The sequence below is a fragment of the Leptopilina heterotoma genome, unplaced genomic scaffold (assembly GCF_015476425.1).
Source record: "Leptopilina heterotoma isolate Lh14 unplaced genomic scaffold, ASM1547642v1 Lhet_215, whole genome shotgun sequence".
Taxonomy (NCBI): Eukaryota; Metazoa; Arthropoda; class Insecta; order Hymenoptera; family Figitidae; genus Leptopilina; species Leptopilina heterotoma.
Genome location: NW_025110933.1, coordinates 13,616 through 39,140, shown reverse-complemented (window position 1 = coordinate 39,140; position 25,525 = coordinate 13,616). Strand labels below are relative to the sequence as shown.

Below are 25,525 nucleotides of genomic sequence, written 5' to 3'. Positions count from 1 at the left end.
ATAATTATCTTAAGAATAACACCTGACTCTAAACCAAAGAGTTCAATTGACGTCTAATAGATGTCACTAATTGCTGATATAGTCGAAATCTTCCTTAATTCTTGTTTTTAAATTGTTGTCAAAGTTAATTTGCTTTCAAATGATTTTACGTTCATTCTGGGATTGGTTTATTTTGCTCCGAATGAGAACTTAGATGAGCTTCTGGATAGTGTCAACTTTAATATAAATAATCTTTTTGTAAATTTTCCGAGTTACCCTGTTATTTTGGGAGGGGACTTTAACGGTAGAGTGGGTGAGTTGAACCAGTTGAACACTGACCTTTTTCAATTTATAGATACAGTTTTTTCAGATAGGTCATCTTTTAATAAAATTTCTAATACTAAGGGTAAGAAAATTATTAATAATCTTGAAACTAATGATTTGGTTCTTTTAAAAGGTCGATTTAAAGGTTTTACATCTGGACACATCATCTGACCATTTTCCAGTTTTTGTTTGCCTCTCAGTTCTATCTCATATAAATAATAATTTAGAATCCAATAGATTACATTTTAATACAAAAAATGCTGAGTTATATTTTTCGACAATGGCATGGAAAGATGAGGTGGCTGATGTTCACCTTGATTAAGACAATTTGAATTTAACAATTATCTTTACGATACGAGAGGTTGCGTCGGAGTTGAATATGTCAAGCATTCCTTCGTGTAAGAGAGGTTTAAAATCTAAGCCGTGGTTTGACGTCTATTGTAAATTAGCGAAAAAGCATGTCTTTGAGGCTTTAAAAATTTGTAAATTCGATAAATTTTCTAGTTCTTCCAAAAATGTTTATTATAAAGAAAAATACAATTTTATGAAAATCTGTAAGAATAAAAAAAGAAATTATGATTTATCTTGTATTGAGGCTGTGAGACACTACAGAAATCCTTCAGAGTTCTGGAAAATTATAAACAGGTCTAGGATTCATTTCACACAACGATCTAATGTAAACATTGATTCGTGGCAACGTTTTTTGCAAACTTGTTATCCACAACCCAAATCGATCTCAGAGACAATTATTTTAAAACGTTTAGTTCCGGAGCTAGACGATTCAATATCATTTAAGGAAATTATTAAGTATTTGGCTAAATGTAGGAATGGGAAAGCCTCTGGTTTGGACGGTATTGACTACAGTTTTTTTAATAATTTACCTCAGAATTGGATTTTATATATGAACTATCTATTTAACAAAATTTTGGAATCTGAAAAGGTTCCAAAAGACTGAGGGCAATTTATCCACTTTTATGCTGTTTAAAAAAGGGACCCTTTAATTCCGGATAATTACACAGCCCCACAAAAAAAAGTGTCGTGCGCGGCAGACCAGACTAGTCATTTCCTATGTATTTTGACGCGCTAAACACGAATCCGAAGTCCGTTTTGCTCCATCACGTCAGGATTTTTTTCTAACCTCAAAAAATCTGTCGGATTTTGAGAGGTAGGCTATTTTTTCTTAAATTAATGGATTTACTTCAAACTTGGTAACTAGGGGTTTTTTGGGTCGCTGATGACAAATTTGAAGTTAGATTTTCAAAATTCAAAATGGCGGCTCCAATATGGCGGACGAATTTTTTAAAAGTTAATGGATTCACTTCAAACTTGGTAACTAGGGGTTTTTTGGGTCGCTGATGACGAATTTGAAGTTAGAATTTCAAAATTCAAAATGGCGGATCCAATATGGCGGACAAATTTTTTAAAAGTTAATGGATTTACTTCAAACTTGGTAACTAGGGGTTTTTTGGGTCGCTGATTACGAATCTGAAGTTAGATTTACAAAACTCGAAATGGAAATTCTTATATACATAAGGGGCCGTACACATAATACGTCACGCGGCTAGGGGGAGGGAGGGGGTCTGAGAACTGTGATTAAGTGTGACATAGGGGAGGGGGGGGTGAACTCATGTGTTACGTCACGATCTTTTAAATTCAAAGATAATAAGAAATTATATGTCACAATGTCACTTTTTCTAAATAAAACAAGTTAAGAATGGTTTGAACTAATTAATATCTATTATGTATCTGTTTAACATCTATTGGCATATTATTTATAATATGATAAATAATATCCCGTGTAGAAATATCCCTATTATGGCCATATTAGGGAATGAAACACACGGCCCGACCTGGGCCAGATCGGGGCGACGATCAAATGTGGATTTCCTGATCAGGGCCATATCGGGCCGTGTGTTTCATTCCCTGATATGGAAGGCCCGATCAGTCCCTAATCCGGACCATAGCGAAATTTCTACACGGGATATTCTCTTAATTTGAATCAGTTAAAAATCATGGTTTTAACTGTCAATCAGCAGTGACTGACTTTTTGCTTCTGAATCAGTTAAAAATAACAAAAATTATCCACAAAACACTGAAATTTTTCTAAATATTGTATATTAAAGATTTGCTTGCATAAGTCAAAAAATTTACTTGCAAAGTTTAATTTAAAATTGTGTAAAGATTTAAATTTCTCACTCCAATAAATGTCTGTCGTCAAATTTTCTTAAAAATATAGCTTGAAACTTTCCTGAACATTTGAATTGCATTTTCGACTATACTTTCGTGAAAATCTTCCTGAAAATTTAACTTAAATTTTCGGAAAAGTTTCCCGCTAAACATTTATTGAAGTGGGATATTTAAATCTTTACACAATTTTAACTAAACTTTGCATTTAAATATTTCGAAGCTTGCGAGTAAATCTTTAGTAAATTTTTAGGAAAGTTTCGGTGCTATGTAGGTAGTTAAACGTGACTAATTGAATCAATCAAAAACAATTGTATTAAAACATCAGTTATTTTCAACTAATTGTCAGAAAAAAATATTACTATTTGAATTAGTGACTGATTTTTTGCTTCTAAATCAGATATTCTTAACTGATTCAATAATTTAGAGTGTAAGATATAATATACATATATATTGTCCAATGTATAAAATTTACAGTGAATTTTACGTATGTGACGTGACGTAGGGGGGAGGGGGGGTTCAAGATTTGTGACGAAGTGTGACATAGGGGGAGGGAGGGGTTAAAAATGGTCAAAAATCGCGTGACGTATTATGTGTACGGCCCCTAAGTAAGGTATTCACGTCCTTTTATGGTAGCGCACTCTTTTGTCCTCAAAGGATCTGTGTAATGGTTTTCGTTTCAAATTGGTGCCTCCAGGTACAATATCCCTTTTCAGCATCCAACAGTAATCGGACATCATATTTACATCCCATCTTTCTTGATAACGACGCTCAAATTCTTTAAGATCTTGATGGAATCGTTCTCCTTGTTCTTCACTGTAATCTCCCAAATTTTCAGGGAATCGATCCCGATGCGAGTCTAAGTAATGCATCTTTATGCTCATTAAGCATCCTAACTTACCAAAATTTTTAATCATATCACTAACTATTTGCTCCCAATTTTCACTCTTGTGATTACCCAGAAAATTTTCGACAACTGCTTTGAAACTAAGCCATGCGGCTTTCTCCTTTTTATTTATCTTGGTGATAAATTGCTCATCTTTTAACAATTTGCGAATTTGTGGTCCGTCGAAAACCCCTTCTTTTAGTTTCGCATCAGATTTTTCTGGAAACTTTTGTTCCAGGTATTTAAAACAGTTTCCTTCTTTATCTAAGGCTTTGACAAATTGTTTCATTCCTCCTAGTTTCGTGTGTAAGGATAAAATTATCACCTTTGAAGGGTCGATTAGGGGATTTTCTATTATATTTTTTGAACCTGGTTCGAAAGAATTTCTTTTTGGCCATTGTTTTTTAATGTAGTGATTTGCTCGATCTCTACTGTCCCACAAACACAGGAAACATGGTGTTTTTGTAAAACCTGATTGTTGTCCAAGTAGTATGCTTAAAATCTTAAAATCTCCACAAATTTGCCAGTTGTGTTCTCGGTATCTAATTTTATCCAAAACTAGTTTCATATATACATAGTTTTCTTTCATTTCCGTTGAATGCGCTATTGGAATTGGAGCATAAATATTTGTATTATGTAGTAGTACTACTTTTAAACTTCTTTTCGAAGAGTCAATAAATAGTCTCCAATTTTCATCTTTGTATATGTTTGTTTTTAATTTATTCATGAGTCCGACAACATCTGAGCAATATACCAACGACGGATTTTCATCTTTTGTAAAATATTGTCGGAATTCTTTTTCTTTGTCTCGAGAAAAGCTAGCTGTTGTGCCTTTTGATAACAAGTTTTTCTTCTTCAACACTGATGCTAGGTGTTCTGCACAATCCTTCGGCAATTTTAAATCTCTAATGAGATTGCTAAGTTCTTCTTGGTTAAACGTTTGTCGAATCTTTATCTCCTGTTCATCATACGGAAGGTAAAAGTCGTCCTCATCATCGGTTCTCATGTCTTTATTTTCAAAATCTAGAACATCTTCAGTTGAACTGTCAATTTCCAAGGTTTTGGGAGAAGAAGGTGGATTGCATGAAATTTCTGGTTTTTTTACAGTGGGGACATTAGCATACAATATGTTCTTTTTATTTTTGTTATTATATCCTTGCACATTGGTGTTGTAAAAATAACAATCTTTTTGATTTAATGGTTTTTCCCACAAAGTTGGCTTTATAAACTTTAGTTTATCCTCTTTTTTATGATTCCAACGAGTTAACATTGTGTAACAGGAACTGCAAATTTTGTGTGGAACAAAATTTTTATCCTGATTGGTTATCTCAAGATCAAAATGATCTTTGTAGATCTGTTTGATATTTTCATTTATTGATTTACGATTTTTGGGGACATCGAATTGTCCACATATGTAACAAAATGCATCTGCATTGCTGTCGCATAAGTGTTCCGACGTTGTTACTGCAAAATTAAGTTTTGAAGCCTTTGGAGTTTTATTATTGTTTTGATTTTGAGAAGCCACGATTTATGTGAAAACCTGCACGTTAGGGATCCTGGCCCGATCGCAGGTGAGTCCGCCGTCCTAGGGGTGATAACCCTCATACCTCCCCAGGCCTAAGTATGAGAGCTTTCCGACTTTGACGAGGACAAAGACAACTCGTCGTCGGACACACTACGGCATCATCCTCACACCCTAACGTCCCCCTGCAGGGCAGCGCGCCTACGCTGGCTTCGTTACTTCGATAAACAGGTAGCGAATCATTCTACACATCCCCTTTCGGGGCAGTTGTCATCGCCTACTACATTTATCGAAGCAGCAGGATTAGTATTGTGCTAAAACACAATAAAAGTGCAAAGCGTACAAGGTAAACAATGTATTTTTAAGGAATAAGATAGTGAAGGATAGAGGATATTAAAGTTCCTTTTTATCTCGTTGCTTAAAAATTTATTATTTAACTTTTACATCTTATTGTCACATTATTACCTCAATGAAAAAAGTTTTGTGCATTTGCCGAATTGATCTCTATGATGCAATGAGACCCAACTGTCAGTCCTTGAGAGTAGTTCATTACAAAACAAAAAATTACAGTTCCCGCTACACAACACTCTACCAAAAAATCTTTCGGAGCAGCCACACGAAAAAAATTTCTGTGCACTGTTTATCTCTATATGTGCACCAATGGTCCTTAATTACAGTACAAATCTTACACTTTGAAAAGGGATCATATACGGCCCTTTTTAGAGACAGCAAACGCACTTCCATCGGACAACCTCTGCATCAACTGCACTGGAAGTGAGACAAGCGGTGCACGGACATTTTTTCCGTGCAGGGGGTTCAAAATGTAAAAGTCTGGCTATAGATTCGTAATGAGTGACCCAAAAAACCCCTAGATACCAAATTCGAAGTAAATCCATCAATAGTTAAAAAATTCGTCCCCCATATTGAAGCCAACATTTTAAATTTTGAAAATCTAACTTCAAATTCGTAATCAGCGACCCAAAAAACCCCTAGATACCAAGTTTGAAGCAAATCTATCAATTTTTAAAAAATTCGTACGCCATATTGGATCCGCCATTTTGAATTTTGAAAATCTAACTTCAAATTCGTCATCAGCGACCCAAAAAACCCCTAGTTACCAAGTTTGAAGTAAATCCACTAACTTTTAAAAAATTCGTCCGCCATATTGGAGCCGCCATTTTGAATTTTGAAAATCTAACTTCAAATTTGTCATCAGCGACCCAAAAAACCCCTAGTTACCAAGTTTGAAGTAAATCCATTAATTTAAGAAAAAATAGCCTACCTCTCAAAATCCGACAGATTTTTTGAGGTTAGAAAAAAATCCTGACGTGATGGAGCAAAACGGACTTCGGATTTGTGTTCAGCGCGTCAAAATACATAGGAAATGACTAGTCTGGTCTGCCGCGCACGACACTTTTTTTTTTGTGGGGCTGTGTTATAGGCCAATTACCTTAGTCAATTGCATAGCTAAAATTTTCACTCAGATTATTAATGATCGCTTGGTTTCCTGGGCCGAGTCTTTAAACTTTATTCCTGAGTCTCAGGCAGGTTTTAGGAAGGGCAGGAGTTGTCGTGATAATTTGTTTAATCTTACATCTGTTTTACAAATTCAATTAAGTAAGCCTCGTGCAGTTGTTAACGCGATTTTTGTGGATTTCAAGCGGGCTTTCCCATCCATTTCTTACCAACTTCTGTGGAATAAATTGTACTTGTTTGGTCTTAGTTCTAAACTAATTAATATAATGAAAGACTTTTATTTGAAAACGCACACATATATTAGGACGCATGAAGGTTCAACCCAAATGGTAAATGTTACGTGTGGCGTTCTTCAGGGCGAAATTCTTAGTCCATTTGAGTTTCTTTGCACATTTCCGATATGGAAGATTATTTTATTAATCAGGACTGTAGGGGAATTTCAATCGATAGCTGAACTGAGATTTTGATGTCAGGGTATGCCGACGATTATGTTTTGCTCTCTGACTCTCCTCTAGAACTCAATAAGAAATTGAATGAAGGCACTCGACGATTATTACGCATTAAATGGCTTAACTGACTTGTTTCAAAGCCTGGCTCTGAGTATTCTTAGCTATGATATTCAAGTATGGGGATTGGAATTTTTGGATATGGTTGAAAGTGTTCAACTTTCTTTTTTTAAGAAACTTTTAAATCTCCCCATATGTACCCCCAATAACGCGGTTCGGATTAAAACGGGTTCCTTGCACCTTTCTTATTTAGTTCTTAAGAATACTCTTTCCTGGTTAAATAAAATTCTTTCAATGGTGGATTCCACGTCAGTTCAACACACTTATTTTCATGACTTGTTGGGATTTGACTGTACTTTTGTAAATTTATTACTTTTATAGTGATAAACAACTCCACCAAATATTTTTTCAAAATTTTGAAAATTACCAAAAATATGGCATTTTCAAAGTTTTGTCTTTTTTTTGAAAGTGCTATAACTTTAGTTCTAATTAACCGATATTGGATTTTAAAAAAAGCATTTCTTTGGTTTTAAGTATATTTTAAGTTAAAATTAATAAAAAAAAATTCAAAATTTTTTTTTTAAATTTTGAAAAATTAAAAATCCGTTTTTGAAAAAACATCATCTTCGATTTTTTTCAAAATTTTACATGGCTCATATGAAAAAAGGTAAGCTTTCGATTAGGATAGGTTACAAAAAAATAAAAAACACCGATTTTGAGATACAGTAGAACTTGGTTAATACGATTCTGTAGGGACCGCACTAAGAATGCTTTTAAAGCGGGAAAACATATAAGGTGGGATATAGAATGTATGTCTTGAATTACAGGGACCACCATAAATAAGCGTCTTAAGCGGGAAATCGTATTAAACGGGATCGTATTAAACGGGATCGTATTAACCGGGTTCTACTGTATATTGAAATTAAGAATTTGACCTTGAATTTCAAGGTCAAATTAACAGAAAACAACTTTTTTTCATCACCAGCTTATAGCCCGTGAAAACTCCTTTAAAAATCACTATTCATACTTTAAATATGATTAATTTTACTTATCAATATGTGACGCGTCGCGAAGAAAAGCACCTAAGAAGCATATGAGGCATTATTCCTGAACTGCCCCAAAAATAAAAAAAAGTTCTTGGATTTCCTTTATACTTTGGAAATATGTTACCCTAGTAGGTACAAGTTACTACACCAATTTACAGGTCCAACCCCCCACCCCAATCAAAAGGGTGGGGGGTTGAAATTTCAGCTTCAACTCGAACATGCATTCTTTAAACATTTGTAGTTTCTACTTAAATTATTTAATTAAAAAAAGTAAGTAGTGTTTTAGAAAGGTTTTTTTGTGTACTTTTAAAATATTTTATTTATATAATAAAAAAAAAATTTTTTTTGCAAAAATTTTTTAAAATAAATAGTTTTTTTGCAATTTTGTGCAAGTTCGGTAGTTTTTATTTTCTTTTTAATAATCTCAAATGAAAGCTTGGGAATTCCCCTAAAAGAAGATATAAGTCTGAAAATGGGCCGAAACAATTTGCCAAAGATGTAGTGTAATAAGTAAAATTTGTCCGTCCGCTCGCGCACTCCAGCGCGATGAACAGTGGGATTTTTTTTCAACTTACTATTGAAAATTGTCTAGAAACTATAAATTTTATCGGATGTTGATGTTCTTGATTTAAAATTACTAAGAGATCCATCAAAGTCGATTTTTGAATTTTTAATTGTTTATTTTTTTCTTGTTACTCAAAAATTTGACAAATTACAATATTTTTAGAAAAAATCATGTTAGTTTTTTTATTTTTCCATTACACATGATCGAAATCAATTTAAATTAGTCTAGTATGACCACCGGACAATTAATAAAGCATAATACAATTTATTTAAATTGTTGCAAACAATGTTAATTAACAAATAGATTACTTCGGACCTTCTTCATAAAAAAAATTGGTTTTTTTGCAGACAAGTTTAAAGTTATGTCTAATTTAGTAAAAAACTATTTTACAGTTAAAAATTATCATTAATATTAACAATTATATAAACAATAATCAACTTCCTTTTGTATTTGTAAACATTTTCGTCATTTTTCAAACTTTAAATATTTGTATCATATGTATGTACATTCTTTCAAAAACTTAAAAAATTTATTAGCTTAAACAATTACATTTGTTATAAACAAACTTTTCATTTTTAAACAAATAAGTAGCTTTTTTCATCAAACAAAATTTTTTCCTTTTTTTTATATTTACTATCATAAAAAAGAACTCCTTAATGAAATGGGAATACTATAAATTATTCATTTAATTCTAACGAACATTATAAGTTAAGAAATATTTATATTTTTAATGAAGTAAACCATTATTCAGTTAAAACAGTTTACATTTAAATGCATATAAATAAATATATTTTTTCTGTGAAAAAAGAACAAAGTTAAATATTTGTTAACTTATAATGTTTATTAAAATTAAATGAATAATTTATAGTATTTCCATTTCATTAAGGAGTTCTTTTTTATGATAGTAAATATAAAAAAAAGGAAAAAATTTTGTTTGATGAAAAAAGCTACTTATTTGTTTAAAAATGAAAAGTTTGTTTATAACAAATGTAATTGTTTAAGCTAATAAATTTTTTAAGTTTTTGAAAGAATGTACATATGATACAAATATTTAAAGTTTGAAAAATGACAAAAATGTTTACAAATACAAAAGGAAGTTGATTATTGTTTATATAATTGTTAATATTAATGATAATTTTTAACTGTAAAATAGTTTTTTACTAAATTAGACATAACTTTAAACTTGTCTGCAAAAAAACCAATTTTTTTTATGAAGAAGGTCCGAAGTAATCTATTTGTTAATTAACATTGTTTGCAACAATTTAAATAAATTGTATTATGCTTTATTAATTGTCCGGTGGTCATACTAGACTAATTTAAATTGATTTCGATCATGTGTAATGGAAAAATAAAAAAACTAACATGATTTTTTCTAAAAATATTGTAATTTGTCAAATTTTTAGTAACAAGAAAAAAATAAACAATTAAAAATTCAAAAATCGACTTTGATGGATCTCTTAGTAATTTTAAATCAAGAACATCAACATCCGATAAAATTTATAGTTTCTAGACAATTTTCAATAGTAAGTTGAAAAAAAATCCCACTGTTCATCGCGCTGGAGTGCGCGAGCGGACGGACAAATTTTACTTATTACACTATATCTTTGGCAAATTGTTTCGGCCCATTTTCAGACTTATATCTTCTTTTAGGGGAATTCCCAAGCTTTCATTTGAGATTATTAAAAAGAAAATAAAAACTACCGAACTTGCACAAAATTGCAAAAAAACTATTTATTTTAAAAAATTTTTGCAAAAAATTTTTTTTTTTATTATATAAATAAAATATTTTAAAAGTACACAAAAAAACCTTTCTAAAACACTACTTACTTTTTTTAATTGAATAATTTAAGTAGAAACTACAAATGTTTAAAGAATGCATGTTCGAGTTGAAGCTGAAATTTCAACCTCTCACCCTTTTGATTGGAGTGGGGGGTTGGACCTGTAAATTGGTGTAGTAACTTGTACCTACTAGGGTAACATATTTCCAAAGTATAAAGGAAATCCAAGAACTTTTTTTTATTTTTGGGGCAGTTCAGGAATAATGCCTCATATCGAAAATTTTACAGGTGGAGAAAAAAAGGAAAGAGAAAATCAACTTTTAGCACGAATTTTTGTTTTGTAAATCATTATTACGAAAGTATTTCAGATAAGTTTTTGATAAAAATTAATTTTTAGTTCAGATAGTTAAAAAGTAATCTTTAATTTTTTTTAAACAATCATAATCCGAAAGTCGGTTTTTTGCTGCTTAGGTGCTTTTCTTCGCGACGCGTCACATATATTAAATCGAAAAAAAGATATTTTCAAAAAAATCAAAATTTTGAAACTCCATAACTCAAAAAATATTTCATCAAATTAAAAAAAATTAATATTTACACTTCTACTAATAATAGTAACATTTTAGCAAAGTTTAGAAAAAATTCATTGTTTTACCTGGCCAGTTGAGTAATTTTGTCCCATATGTTCGTAATTTGTGGTAACGTTTTATTTTTTTACTCCGAATCCCTTTGAGATCCCAAGATGAAACTTACAGGACATGTAAAGCACATTTGCCCTAACATTTAGTAAAATTTTGAAAAAAATCGAAGATGATGTTTTTTCAAAAACAGATTTTGAATTTTTTTTTATATTAATTTTAGCTTAAAATATACTTAAAACTAAACAAATTATTTTTTTTAAATCTAAAATCGGTTAATTAGAACCAAAGTTATAGCACTTTAAAAAAAAGACAAAAATTTTGAAAATGCCATATTTTTGGTAATTTTCAAAATTTTGAAAAAATATTTGGTGGAGTTGTTTATTACTATAAAAGTAATAAATTTACAAAAGTACAGCCAAATCCCAACAAGTTATGAAAATAAGTGTGTTGAACTGACGTGGAATCCACCCAATGAAAAATTCTCGTTATCCCAGGAGATGTCTAATGAGTTTAATAAAACTAGCTTTCTTGAGCCAGGTCAAAAAATTAATTTTCTTTAAACTTTGCTAAAATGTTACTATTATTAGTAAAAGTGTAAATATAAATTTTTTTGAATTTGATAAAATATTTGTTGAGTTATAGAGTTTCAAAATTTTGATTTTTTTTTAAATATATTTTTTTCGATTTAATATATTGATAAGTAAAATTAATCAAAAAAGTATGAATAGTGATTTTTAAAGGGTTTTTCACGGGCTATAAGCTGGTGATGAGAAAAAGGTGTTTTCTTTCAATTTGACCTTGAAATTCAAGGTCAAACTCTTAATTTCAATATGTCTCAAAATCGATGTTTTTTAAATTTTTTTCTAACCTAACCCAATCGAAAGCTTACTTTTTTCACAAGTTGTTACAAATACAGAATGTCTATTTTTCATAAAAATAGAATTTTTGTTTAAAAATGTTTCTTTTTTACAAAATACAACTTTTTCATGCATAACCTATCAATTTATAGTTTATCAGATGATTTTAAGTGATTAAAAACGATTTTTGTAAAAAATTTGACTTTACTTATCTTTATAATTTTTCTAACGTCAGGGAGTAACTGGGGTGTCCAGACACCCCAAACGTATTTTATCAGGAGGTAGAGCTCTTTCTAGAGCAAAACTTTTGGCGGCACATACAGGTGTCAAAAGATAGAGGTTTAAACTAAATTATCAACGGGTTTTGAGCGTGAAAAAATTATTGGTTATGCCAGGGGAATACCTTGAATTTTGCTTGGGGTGTCCAGACACTCCAGTTACTCCTTCTAGGGTTAAGAAAATAATAAATGTTTGCTTTATTATAAGTATATATATATACATTTTTTTATTTGTTTATTTTTTCAAACATGATAAAAATAAAAATAATAATAATAAAAAACTGAACATACTACTAATAATAACAAAAAAGGAAACATGAAAAAGAAAAAAACGGAAGAGAAAGGAATGGAATTTTTCCTTTCCTGTTGTGAAAGAGTGGGTGGTTGTTTTCACCGGTCAACAATGTCTCCATTGCGTTCTTGTATTGGCACTTCGTTGTTGTTTGGGATTAAAGGAGGAGGGTGGTCCTCCTCATCATCCCCTTCACCAATCACAAATACCGGAACAATGTCTTCATTGTCATTGTTGTTGACAATATTTTCTTCCTGATCATCAGGTTCGTAAAAGATTTAATTATCTACAATATTTATTTTTATTGAAAAGATTTAGCTTGCAGGAGGGTACGTGCTGCCATCCGGAAACAAGCAACGGATATAGGGGACATTCATGCTCTCGACAATTTGCACTAGCAAATGTCTAGGGTGACCAATCACTAAATTTAGCGATTGGTACGCCCATAGACACTGACAGCATTGTCCTGCCGGTCGACACTTAAAAATGTTGTCTCTATTACACCCCGGGCATCCTCGCTCGACTGCCATTTCGACAGTTGTTGTCAAAAAGTGGCGTTCGACGACAGTTCCTGGTTGATTGACTGGCAATCTCTCCTGGAAATAGCAGACACAACACCGCCACATACGGACCTCCGGCTCATTGGTGATCCACATTAACCCTCCCAGGCGTTGATGAACTGAGTTGGTCTCAATTAGACTATTTAATGTACTCTGTACCCAAAAAAATTTATGTATTTATATACATACATATACATTTATAAATATATTATATATATTTCACATATAAACACCCACACAACTTGCATAAAAGAAAAGTTGTTAAAGGATTAGAAAAAACAAGAAAAGGAGAAGAAATAGTGTTGGTCGCATCGGTGGTAATAATTAGGCATATTATAATTTGCCATTTTTCTCTTTCTTATTGGAAACAAGCAAATGTAAACAGTGTTCACATGACATTCGATAAACAAAGGACTTCAGCGCTGGATTACCATAAAAAAGATCAGAGTTGGGAAGCTCAATAACTCGAAATTATGTATCTTTACGTTACAAGGGTTATTAATGTCCTTTAAATTATTAACTTAAAGGTCGATCAACTGCAATTGGTCTCGATGTACTATTCTAGTCTTATTATTACTGATTTTATTTATTTTAACATTAAATTCTTTAATCAATTCAATTATTTTGTAAGGTCCTTAAAAAAGGGTCACATTTTTTATCATTACGAAGTCTGCCATTGTAAATAGTGATAATCTGTCGGAAAAATTATCGAGTAAGTGTTTTCTAAAGCCAAATTTAGTGCTGAACACGAATATCATAATGGATTTTTGATATTCTATTGTTAAAAATTTTTACAAGTGTTGTTTCAAAATATGTGCGGTTGGGGCGAAACTATCCGCTCACTGATGTTAGCGAAAACAATTAAACAGTGTATTTTTGTTTGCTTGTTTTTAGGTTAGAATGGTAAGAAATTGGAAAAGAAAAACTCCTACGATTAACAAATTAATTTTTGTATTTTTTTAGTATTATATCATTAATAGCTGCTGGAATAGTTTCACCCCTATTTTTTTTTTTGGACATAAAAAAAAGGTTTCGTAAAATCGTTGTAGTTTGGAACAGAATCGAGTTACAGCAAAATAACACATGGAAAAATTGTAGCTAAAAAGTCAACTTTTCAAACGGTCCTAAGCATTTTTTAATTTTTTTTAAATACACTTTTTAGACTCAAAAATCCAAACAGGAATAGTAATGCCCCACCCTACCCTATTTGAGATAAGCATTATTTTTAATCAGGTAGGTACACAATATTTTTGCTGTCATCTGCACATAAAAACATAAAAAACTTAATAGGTTCATATATGTAGTAGGGGAGACCGGGGCTAGAAGTAACACTTTTCAAAGAACATAAGAAAAAATGTATAAAATATACTATTAAAATATTTAGTACTAGTGTAAAAATTAACAAATAATTATAATATTAATTCATAATATATAGGTAATCCAGGAATTTCTTGTGTGGATTTTTGAATATAGCTTTTTACATAAATAAAGTCAGAAAGTAACAACTTGCCTTACTGTGGGGCTAGTTGTTACTGTGCTGGGGTAAGTTGTTACTGTACATATGGTAAAATTTTTACTCTCTATTAAAGGATTTTGATAATAAGAAGACAATTTTGTAGTTTAATTATATGATTTTGAATTTTTAGTTATTGTTTTATTTAAATTTTTAAAATAAAACTAATCAACATGTAATTAAAAATAATTACTTACACACAATATATATATATATACTAGCTGTCGTTTTAATTTCTACAAATACATTCATTAGTGTGTCTACCAGTCTCGAAAAATGGGAAATAGCGGAGAATTTAATTTGACTGGAAAAAATAATAATTAGCTACCATTAACTATTTCATTAGAAAAATATTACTATTTTAAACCAGTGATTGACTTTTCATCATCAAATAATTTATTTTTAATTAACTAAAATGCAGAAAACAATGTTTGTCAATTATTTGTAGAAATTTAATTATTGTATTATAAGTTAATCCAAAATTTCCACCAGTTTTTGGAGTTATAGTAAAGTCAAATTCGAACTAATTGTATCATATTTGCTAAAATCTATAATAAGACCTATATTGCAGGCTGAATTCACAGTTTTTCCCGATTAAATTTAATTCCTGCATATTTCCCGTTTTTTCCAGTTGGTAGAACCCCTGTTTAAAGTATTAGTAAAAACAAAAACCCGTCGAAGAGTATTTTCATAAAATAAGTAAATTTTTGAAGCCATTTGTAGTTTTATTTATTGTTAATACTTATCAAAAAAATTTATATTTGATGAGAAAAGATACACCTGGAAAAATTTGGACAAAAGTGGAAAAAACCGGATAGTTTGATAAACAAAAATAATAATAGACACCCTGTTTAACTTTTGTCTTTACAATGCTCAAAACATCCCTGAAAGTTAAACCTAGAATTAAAATAACAAAACTTTTTACTATCTAAGTTTTTTCCCAGTAGCATAATGCAAGTATTGTATCACAGGTATTCTTGAATTCCTGCAGTATCAATTTTATAATAAAAAAATCTCCATTTTTAATATTTTCGAAGTTTTTGCAATTGAGATTTTTTTGATTAATTGGATAAACAAATAATTTTAAATTCCATTATTTTGACGTCAAAAGTTTATCAGAGACCCAAAAAATACTACTTAATTAAGCTTGATAGTAATTGGTCTGTTCAATTATAATTTTTCAATTTTTTGATATTAAAAACATTTTTATACTTACTTTATCCATCTTATAGTTATAGGACAGTATGTTTTTTAAATTATGCTCAAATATGACTAAATAACATGGAATATTTAATTACAGAAAGTTTAAAAGATATACATTAAAAAATATAAAATTTGGAAATATTCAATTTTTTAATTTTTTGAAAAAATTGAATACCTCCCGTTCTAATTAATATGTTCAAAATATGTAAATTTATTGTTTATATATACACTACCGTCCACGAGTATCAGGACGATTACATTCAACTCTATGAAAAAACATGCCATCACTTTATCAATCATATCTCGAACATTAAAGGAGATACAAAAAAACTTAAATACGGTTAAAAAGGTGATTAAATTCTGCGTAAAATAAGCCGTCTTTGAAGTCATTTCGTTTATTATTTTTTAAGTTGTAGAGTGAGAAAGAAATAAAAAATTATTAAATTTTCTCATTTTTGTCTCTTGACTTTAACTTTTTCAAAAATCTAGATAAATTTAGATAAAATGTTTCTAAAAACACAGATATCTTAGTTAGAATTTCAGCTTTAAAATAAGCCTTCGGAAATTAAAAAAGGTTAATCTGTCTTCGTTATATCATTAAAAATGTGAAGCCGTGTTTCGACCGATTGGTTCATTGAAATTCAACTGTGACGACTCGATTCTGGCTTCGCGCAGCAGCGAATGAGAGAGAAAACAGGGAGGAATTCATGCGGGCGAACTATGAACTTTTGAGTTTCTTTATATTACTTGTTATACATCATTATTTATTATTCTCCAGCATAAATTCGTCCCTGTTTTCTCTCATTCGCTGCCGCGCAAAACCAGAATCGAGTCGTCACAGTTGAATTTCAATGCACCAATCGGTCGAAATACGGCTTCACATTTTTAATGATATATCAAAGATGGATTAACCTTTTTTAATTTTCAAAGGCTTATTTTAAAGCTGAAATTCTAACGAAGATTTCTGTGTTTTTAGAAACATTTTATCTAAATTTTTCTAGATTTTTGAAAAAGTTGAAGTCAAGAGACAAAAATGAGAAAATTTGATAATTTTTTTTATTTCTTTCTCACTCTACAATTTAAAAAATAATTAACGAAATGACTTCAAAGACGGCTTACTTTACGCAGAATTTAATCAGCTTTCTAACCGTATTTAAGTTTTTTGTATCTCCTTTAATTTCCGAGATATGATTGAAAAAGTGATGGCATGTTTTTTTTATAGAGTTGCGTGTAATCGTCCTGATACTCGTGGACGGTAGTGTATCTTACAAAAGTCATAGCTGATTAATTTACAGCAATCTGTCAAAATTAAAAAAAAAATTTCGAATTTTTTGGAAAATTCATAATCTTTTTTCATATTAATATTATTTTTTAATTCAATTTATTGTTATATATCTTTAAAATTATTTCTAGTTTTAATAAATTAAAAAATTTATGCCAATCTGCAAAAATTAAAAAAAAAAATTTTTTGAATTTTTTGAAAAATTTATAACTTTTGTTTAGTTGAATATTTTTTCATTAAATATAGCTAATATTTTAAGTTAGACCAATATCTAAAAATTGCCAAATTTTACTTCAATCGGTCAAGACGTTTTCAAGTTATACGCGAACAAAATTTTGCGGACATACATACACACACATACATACAGACACGAAATTTTCTATTACCATTTTTGGATCCTCCGTTGTTCAAATAAATAAATTATGCTAGAAACAATTAATTTCGTGCAATGTACAGACAAAAGTCTGATTTTATTAATATAGATAGATAGATATACCTATCAACTCGCAATATATATTATAAAGAACGTTGAACGAAAAATATATTTTTCTTACATAGAAGCATTTATAAATTGAAGACCTGCTTTAAACATAAAATCTGTCGAAAAAAAATGGTCATATCGTGTTTATTCAAAGTTTTCTGTGTTTATTAAAAGTTTAGGTGTCACTGAATAAGAATATACCAGAAAAACATTTTTTCATTCGGTCATTCCCTTAAAAAACGAGTTTAAAGTGTCAAAAAACCGTATTTTTAGCACTTTTTGAGGCAGCGTAACAAGAAAACGCAACATGATAAAAATCTCTACAAGAGCTTAAATAAAAGCTTAAACCTTCAATTTTAAGGCTCAGAACTGAAAAGTACTTAAATAATCAATGAAAACCTCCTTAATCAAGCAGTCGCTACCTGAAATTGTCAAAAAAGCTAGAACAGGAAGCAATTGGTAAAAATCGATTTCCCTAACCGGATTCGGTTGCAACTTGTTACTTAAGGTTTTCTGAGGTTTCTAATGACGAATTGAAACTTAGATTTAAAAATTTAAAAATAGCGGAATGAAAATAATTAATTCACTCAATTTTTCAAAATTTGCGTTGATAATTTTAAAAAATTGAGTCCGCCATTTTGAAATTTTTAAATCTAAGTTCCAATTCGTCATTAGAAACCTCAAAAATCTGAAGTAACAATTTGCAACCGAATCCGGTTAGGGAAATCGATTTTTACCAAGTGCTACCTAACCCAGCTTTTTTAATAATTTCAGATAGCGACTGCAGGTTTTCAGTGCTTATTTAAGTACTTTTCAGTTCTGAGCCTTAAAGTTGAAGGTTTAAGCTTTTATTTAAGCTTTTGTAGAGATTTTTATCATGTTGCGTTTTCTTGTTACGCTGCCTCAAAAAGTGCTAAAAATACGGTTTTTTGAGACTTTAAACTCGTTTTTTAAGGGAATGACCGAATGAAAAAAAGTTTTTCTGGTATATTCTTATTCAGTGACACCTAAACTTTCAATAAACACAGTAAATTTTAAATAAACACGACATGACCATTTTTTTGTAACCCAGTGTAATCTAAAAACACTTAAGTTAAACTTAGGCATCTAGTCTTGCAAAATTGTTCGTTTAACTGACTTTGTTTTAAGTTTTTCTCTCCCTTCCTCTTTAAGTTTTTCTTTATCTACTTTGTTCTCTTTTCCTTTTCTTGTTTTTTGATTCCTCCTTTGAGCTGGTTTCTTTATTGTATGAGTGATATTTTTCTTTTTTCTCGATTGTTCTTCTGCTAAGGCTTCTTTTTCTGGGGTGTCAGTTAAAACTGCTGATTTCCGGACTCGACGTTTCGGTTTTCCACTCCTTGGTGGTGCCTTTGGAAATAGTCGGATTATTTCTGGTGAAAAATTTAAACATGGATTTAGTTCTGATGAATCTAATTTTCTAACATTTGGACTACCTGGATAAATCCTGGATTCTCTGACATCAGAAACTTCTGTCTGAGCAACATCAATATTCTCACAGTCGTCATTTTCCATATCTATCTCACTGTTGTCCTAATGAATAGTCCTTATAACTTCTTGAGATTTTTGGGTTGAGGTTAAAGGACGATCAGTAACGTAAGAAGGAGCAAAGTCATCATCAGTAAAGACATTTGGGTTAAAAGGCCGAATGCCAGTCTTTCTGAAAGAGTTTATAACGTTTGCAGGAGTTACTACTAAAGGGTACGCATATTTAACAATCCCAGGAATTTCATATATTGACATCGTTTTGGCAGGATTATTGCGCATCCACTTGTCTTGAGCTTTGGAACAGTAATTTTTAAATGGACCATTTACGCCAACATCCAATGGTTGAAGGCGATGGGTACAATGTGGAGGGAATGACAGCATTACAATTGAATTACTCTTAGCTTTCTCCACAACATTGACATTGATGTGAGAGTGTTGATTGTCCAGTAACAACAAGATCGGATTTGTTGGAGAAGGTTTTGTGTACTTGATGAAATGATCTAGGTAGACGAGAAATTCAGTTGATGTTATTCATCCTGACTTATTTCTTGCACCAATAGATTCAGGTGGACCAGCTTGGACAAACATTTCTCTATATTTAAGTCTCGGAAATATAAACATGGGAGGAATCGTGTATCCTAATGCGTTAACTGCAAATTCCACAGTAACTAACGTTCCTCACTCTGCAGACACTACGGCTCTGACTTGTTTACAGCCTTTTTTCGCAACTATTTTTCTAGGTTTCAAAACCGTTTGAACACCAGTTTCATCCAAATTGTAGATTCTTGAGGGTGGAAAATCGTATTTATCCATAACCGTAGCACGTTTTGCGAAAAATCCATTAACGTTATGCCTATTAAAAGATGTAGCTCTGCCCGCGCTCGTGGATTATGGAGTTCTAATTGAAACTGACAAGTTTCTCTTGAGAAAACCAGACAACCAATCTGGACCAGCCTTTTGATTTTTATTCCAAGAAGCTGGAATGTTCGACAAGTTAAATTTCGTGGCACACTCGTAAGCTAATTTTCTTACTTCATCTGGTAATAATAAAAAAAAATCGACGCGCACTTTAAAATATATTCAACCATGATTTTTTCCTGATTTTCATCAAAAACCAATCTCACTTTTTTATATCCAACTGTAGCTTCTGTTCCTGCTTTTAATTTATTTACAAATCTGTACAATGTCATATGACAAATTTCAAACTCATTAGAAACGGCTCTTATTGTATTTCCTTCCTTTATGACTGCATCTGCAGCTATACGCATAAGTTCTATCGAGATACTACCCCTCTCTGATCTTCTTTTGTAGTTCCGCATTCTGAAATACAATTAATTAAATTAACAAAGCACCTCTAAATTTATGTGGGGCATTGTTACATTATAACAACATGCCCCAAGAATTCGGAACAACTAACCCCCGTTGACATGCGAGTGTTTATATGTGAATTATATGTTATACCATAAGAAAAACTAATTATGATGATAACTTAATTATTCTGTATATATTATTAAATGAAACAGTAAAAACTATTAATTATTATTAGCTTTAAAATATGTTAAAATAAACTAAAATTTAATGCAATGGAAAATTTTACTTACGTTCCTCGAAAATACACCTGATTAGAAATCAACACAAGTCACGCAGCTGATCTGATTGAAATAGCGGCCATATTTGCGCAGTCGCGATACATGAAACTGCGCACTAGAAACATATTTTTCTATCTACTTGTTTCAGAGATACAGTCATTGTAACAACTTATCCCTGTAACTTCTAGCCCCGGTCTCCCCTAATTAAAATGGGGGAATATTGTTATTTTTAAAAAATATTATTAAAAAAATTGGTGTACGAAACTGTCGATTTTATTTTTTAAAAAAATTCCCCAGAGATACCTGAGAAATTATATGAAGAAGTACTGTACCAAATTTCAAAACGATTAATGAAAAATACCTAGACCAACGGACGCTCAGAAACTCATAACTCTGTCAATTTTACTCCGATTGACTTAACATTTTAAAACAATATTCTGGAGATATTCTGCATTAACTTACAAATTTTTTTTTTAAATATAAATAAAATTTAAATATCTTACTCCTTAAACCTTACACCTTAAACATTTAATAGTAGGAGGCGTCAAAATGTACCTACTCTTAACTTTCATTAAATTAAAATTACACAGCCCCACAAAAAAAGAAAAGTACCCCTGCGCGAAAGCTCACAGTACCATACCCCTATGTATTTTGATGCGCTAAACACGAATCCAAAGTCAGATTTGCTCCATCACGTCAGGATTATTTTCTAACCTCAAAAAACATGTCAAATTTTATGTAATTTATGTAAAATACAAAATTTTTTAAAAATTGATTAGATTTGTCTTAAACTTGTTTCTTGGGGGTTTTTAAGATCGCTGATTACGAATCTGCAGTCACTTTTTAAAAATTCAAAATGGCGGATCCAATATGGCGGCCAAAAATTAAAAATTTGGTGGATTTTCACTTTACTTGGTATATAGGGGTTTTCGGGGTCGCTGATTACAGATTTGCAGTCAGATGTTAAAAATTCAATATGGCAATCATTTTTTTGAAAATTGATTTATTTTGCTTTAAAATGGGTACTCAGTGGTTTTTCGGATCACTGATAACAAATCTTCAATTAAATTTTGAAAAATCAATATGTCCGTTTGAAAATAATGTAATTTTTATTTATGTCTGTTTATGGTAACGGACTCGTTTGGCTTCGAAAGACCTGTGCAGTAGTTTTCTTTTTAAGTTTACTCTCCCTGGAACAATATCCCTTTTTAGCATCCAACAATAGTCAGCCATCATATTTACGTCCCATCTGCCTTGATATCTGCTCTCTATTTCATTAATATCTTGATGAAACCGTTCTCCCTGTTCCTCGCTGTAGTCTCCTAAATTTTTTGAAAAGTAACTCAGATGTGAATGTAGGAAATGGAGCTTCAAACTCATCAAGCATCCCAATTTTTGAAAGTTTTTGATCATAACATTCACTATTAGTTCCCAATTCTCGCTCTTATGGTTGCCAAGAAAGTTTTCAATAACTCCCTTAAAACTAAGCCAAATGCAGCTTTCTCTTTTTTACTCATTACTGTGATAAATTTTTTATCTTTTACTAGTTTGCGAATTCGAGGCCCAACAAAAATTCCTTCCTTTAATTTAGCATCAGATATCTCTGGAAATTTTTGTTCCAGGTACTTGAAACATTTCCCTTCTTTATCTAAAGACTTTACAAACTGTTTCATTACCCCTAGTTTAATATGTAAAGGTGTTGGAATTACCTTTGTAGGATCAACTAGAGGTTTTTTTTATAATATTTTTGGAACCTGGTGTAAAGGATGTTCTTTTGGTCCATTCTTTTTGTACGTAATGTTTTTTTTATCTCTACTGTCCCACAAACATAAAAAGCAAGGTGTTTTCGTAAAACCTGCTTGTTGGCCCAACATGATACTTATAATTTTAAAATCTCCACAAATTTGCCAATTGTGTTCTTTATATTTAATTTTCTCCAAAACTAATTTGACAGTTTCATAATCTTCTTTAAGTTCAGTGGAATGGGCTACGGGAATTGAAGCAAAAACATTAGTGTTATGAATTAGCACTGCCTTTAGACTTCTTTTAGAAGAGTCAATGAATAACCTCTAGTCTTATGTTGATCTTCATATATGTTTGGTTTCAATTCATTTATTAATCCTTCAATGTCAGAACAATATACTAATGAAAGCTCATCGTCCTTTGTAAAATATTTACGAAATCCCTTTTCTCTGTCACGATAAAAGTAAGCTGTGGTGCCTTTAGATAACAAGTTTTTCTTTTTTAAAACTGAAGCTAGATATCTAGCTGCATATTCTATTTTTGCATTTTTCTATCTAGCTGATATTCTGCTCCATTTTTGGGTAATTTCAAATCTCTGATAAGATTGCTAAGCTCTTCTTGCGTAAAGCCTTCTTTAACCTTTTCTTCCTGATAACCATCTGGAATATAAATATCATCATTGTCTTCTACAATATTACTAATCGCATCACTTATATCGGAAAGTACATACTCTAATGGTAAACTGTCGATTTCCATATTTGCAGAAGAAATAGCTAAATGACTTAAAATTTCGGGTTTTTTCACAGATACTACACATGCGTAAATTATATTTTTTTATTTTATTTTTTTTAAATTTTTTTTAAGGCTATAGCCTTTTACATTGGTCATGCAAAAGTAGCAATCTTCTCGATTCAATGGTTTTTTCCACAATGTTGGTTCTTTAAACTTCAGGTGTTTATCCTCTTTCGTATCATTCCAACGAGTTAACATTGTGTAGCAGGAACTGCAGATTGTATTTGGAACCCATTTTTCATTCTGATTGACTATCTCAAAATCAAAACAATCTTTGTAAATTTGTTTAATGTTTTCATTAATTAATTTGCGATTTTTCGGGATATAAAATTGTCCGCATACGTAACAAAATACATCTGCATTGCTGTCACATGTATGTTGTGAGGTTGACACTCCAAAAAGAACTTTTAAAGCGTTTGAAGTTTTTTTATTGTTTTGATTTTTGAAAGCCATGATATTTAGGAAAATGCCCGCACGCTAGGGATCCTGGTCCGACCGCAGGCGAGTCCACCGTCCTAGGGGTGATAACCCTCATACCTCCCTAGGCTTCACTATGAGAGCTTTCTGACTTTGACGAGGACATTATCAACTCGTCGTCGGACACACTACGGTATCATCCTCACACCCTAACGTCCCCCTGCAAGGCAGTGCGCCTTCGCTGGCTTCGTTACTTCGATAGACAGGAAGCAAATCATTCTACACATCCCATTTCGGGGCAGTTGTCATCGCCTACTACATCTATCGAAGCAGCAGGATTATTAGACCTTTTCACTTAAGGAATCTGTACTGCGCAAGCGCGGAGTATATATATAACTTCCGACAAAGTTTCGAGCACTTTTTGTACAAAATGCACAGTGCTAATAGTGAAAAGTAATTAAAAAATATTACTAATGAATGTAGAAAAAAAAAATTAGCGTGTATTAAAAATGAGCAGTATCCCTGAGAAAAATAATCCACAAAGGAAAAAAATTGATGCACAAAAAAAATATTGTTTTGGGAATTGCAAAAGTGATGCTCGTTGCAAGTCTTATTTGACTGAAAATTATTACTTTATTTCTTTCCCAAAACCGTTTAACATTTAGAAAATAAAATATTAGGAATGAAAATATTCGAAGTAATTGCAAAACTTGTCAAGTCTATCGAAAATAAGACCTTTGGGTAAGGTTATGTTCATAACATAACATAACCTTATTTACATGTAAACAATATAGACTTTTTTACCCTTTAAACACTGACTTCGGCTTTATACCCATATTTTTAGTTGACAGATACAGTACGCCGTCTGTCATGGCGTAGCTTCAACTTCCGGTCTTAAATTAAAAGGTCTATATTGTGCCAAAGCACAACGGAAATACAATACAGTATTATGTCCTAGCAGGCCTGCGTTCAAGAGAAAAGTATTCTGCAATTGTTGAATTGAACTTCATCCAGAAATTATGCCTAATTCTCTAGAAATGTTCCTAGATGTCGTCTCGATAAATACATTTTAATTTAGGCATTCAGGTTACCAAAAATCTGCATTACCTGCTGCATAAATGTTTACCAACAAACTTTTCGAAACTTTTAAATTAACCGACTCCAAAAATGCTTGCATATCAAGTCATATTGGACCAGTTGTTAGAAATTTTTAAAGTCTGATTTGAAATTTGTGATCAGCGATCCGAAAAACCAGTGAGTACCCATTTTAAAACAAAAGAAATCAATTTTCGAAAAAATGACCGCCATATTGAATTTTTAAAATCTGACTGCAAATTTGTAATCAGCGACCCCGAAAACCCCTATACATATACCAAGTAATGTGAAAATCCAACAAAATTTTTTAATTTGTCCACCATATTGGATCCGCCATTTTGAATTTTTAAAAACTGACTGCAAATTCGTAATCAGCGATCTTAAAAACCCCCGAAAAACAAGTTTGAGAAAAATCTAATCAATTTTTAAAAAATTTTGTATTTTACATAAATTACATAAAATCTGACATGTTTTTTGAGGTTAGAAAAAAATCCTGACGTGATGGAGCAAATCTGACTTTGGATTCGTGTTCAGCGCATCAAAATACATAGGGGTATAGTACTGTGGACTTTCGCGCAGGGTACTTTTATTTTTTTGTGGGGCTGTGTTATTAATAAAGTCGAAAAAAAATTTCCTATCATTTATCATAACATTTTTAAAGCAAACTAATATTAATCCTGAAGCTGTTACAAAAAAAATTTTAGTTTAAAATTATAGATACAAGATAGATACCTGAAATCATATGCCGAACCGTATATTTTTTTCATGTACTTCAATTGGCGCACCAGATTGTCTTTTCGGCAGATTGAGTTCCCTCTTGGTATTCTATTAATAAACTATATATATTTTGTTAGTTGAAAATATGTTTTTACGGTTTCCAATGGAAAACTTTGTTCAATATTAAGTATATTTTCATGTACACGATCATGTGCTTAAAATATACATGATGTCGTACGTGATCATTTTCAGAAATTGGAACATTGAAATTTTACATAAAATCGCACTTGATCATT

General features: G+C 31.2%; 1 protein-coding gene across 1 annotated transcript in view; it reads right to left on the bottom strand.

Moving 5' to 3' along the window:
* The window catches only part of LOC122501805 (probable tubulin polyglutamylase TTLL2), a 517,344-nt gene extending 492,043 nt beyond the window's left edge, over positions 1-25,301 (bottom strand). Inside the window, exon 1 of the mRNA XM_043611553.1 lies at positions 25,245-25,301. Coding sequence (XP_043467488.1) covers positions 25,245-25,279 — 35 coding nt within the window. The 5' untranslated portion in view covers positions 25,280-25,301. The remainder of the gene's footprint in view (positions 1-25,244) is intronic.
* Between the last annotated feature and the right edge of the window lie 224 nt (positions 25,302-25,525).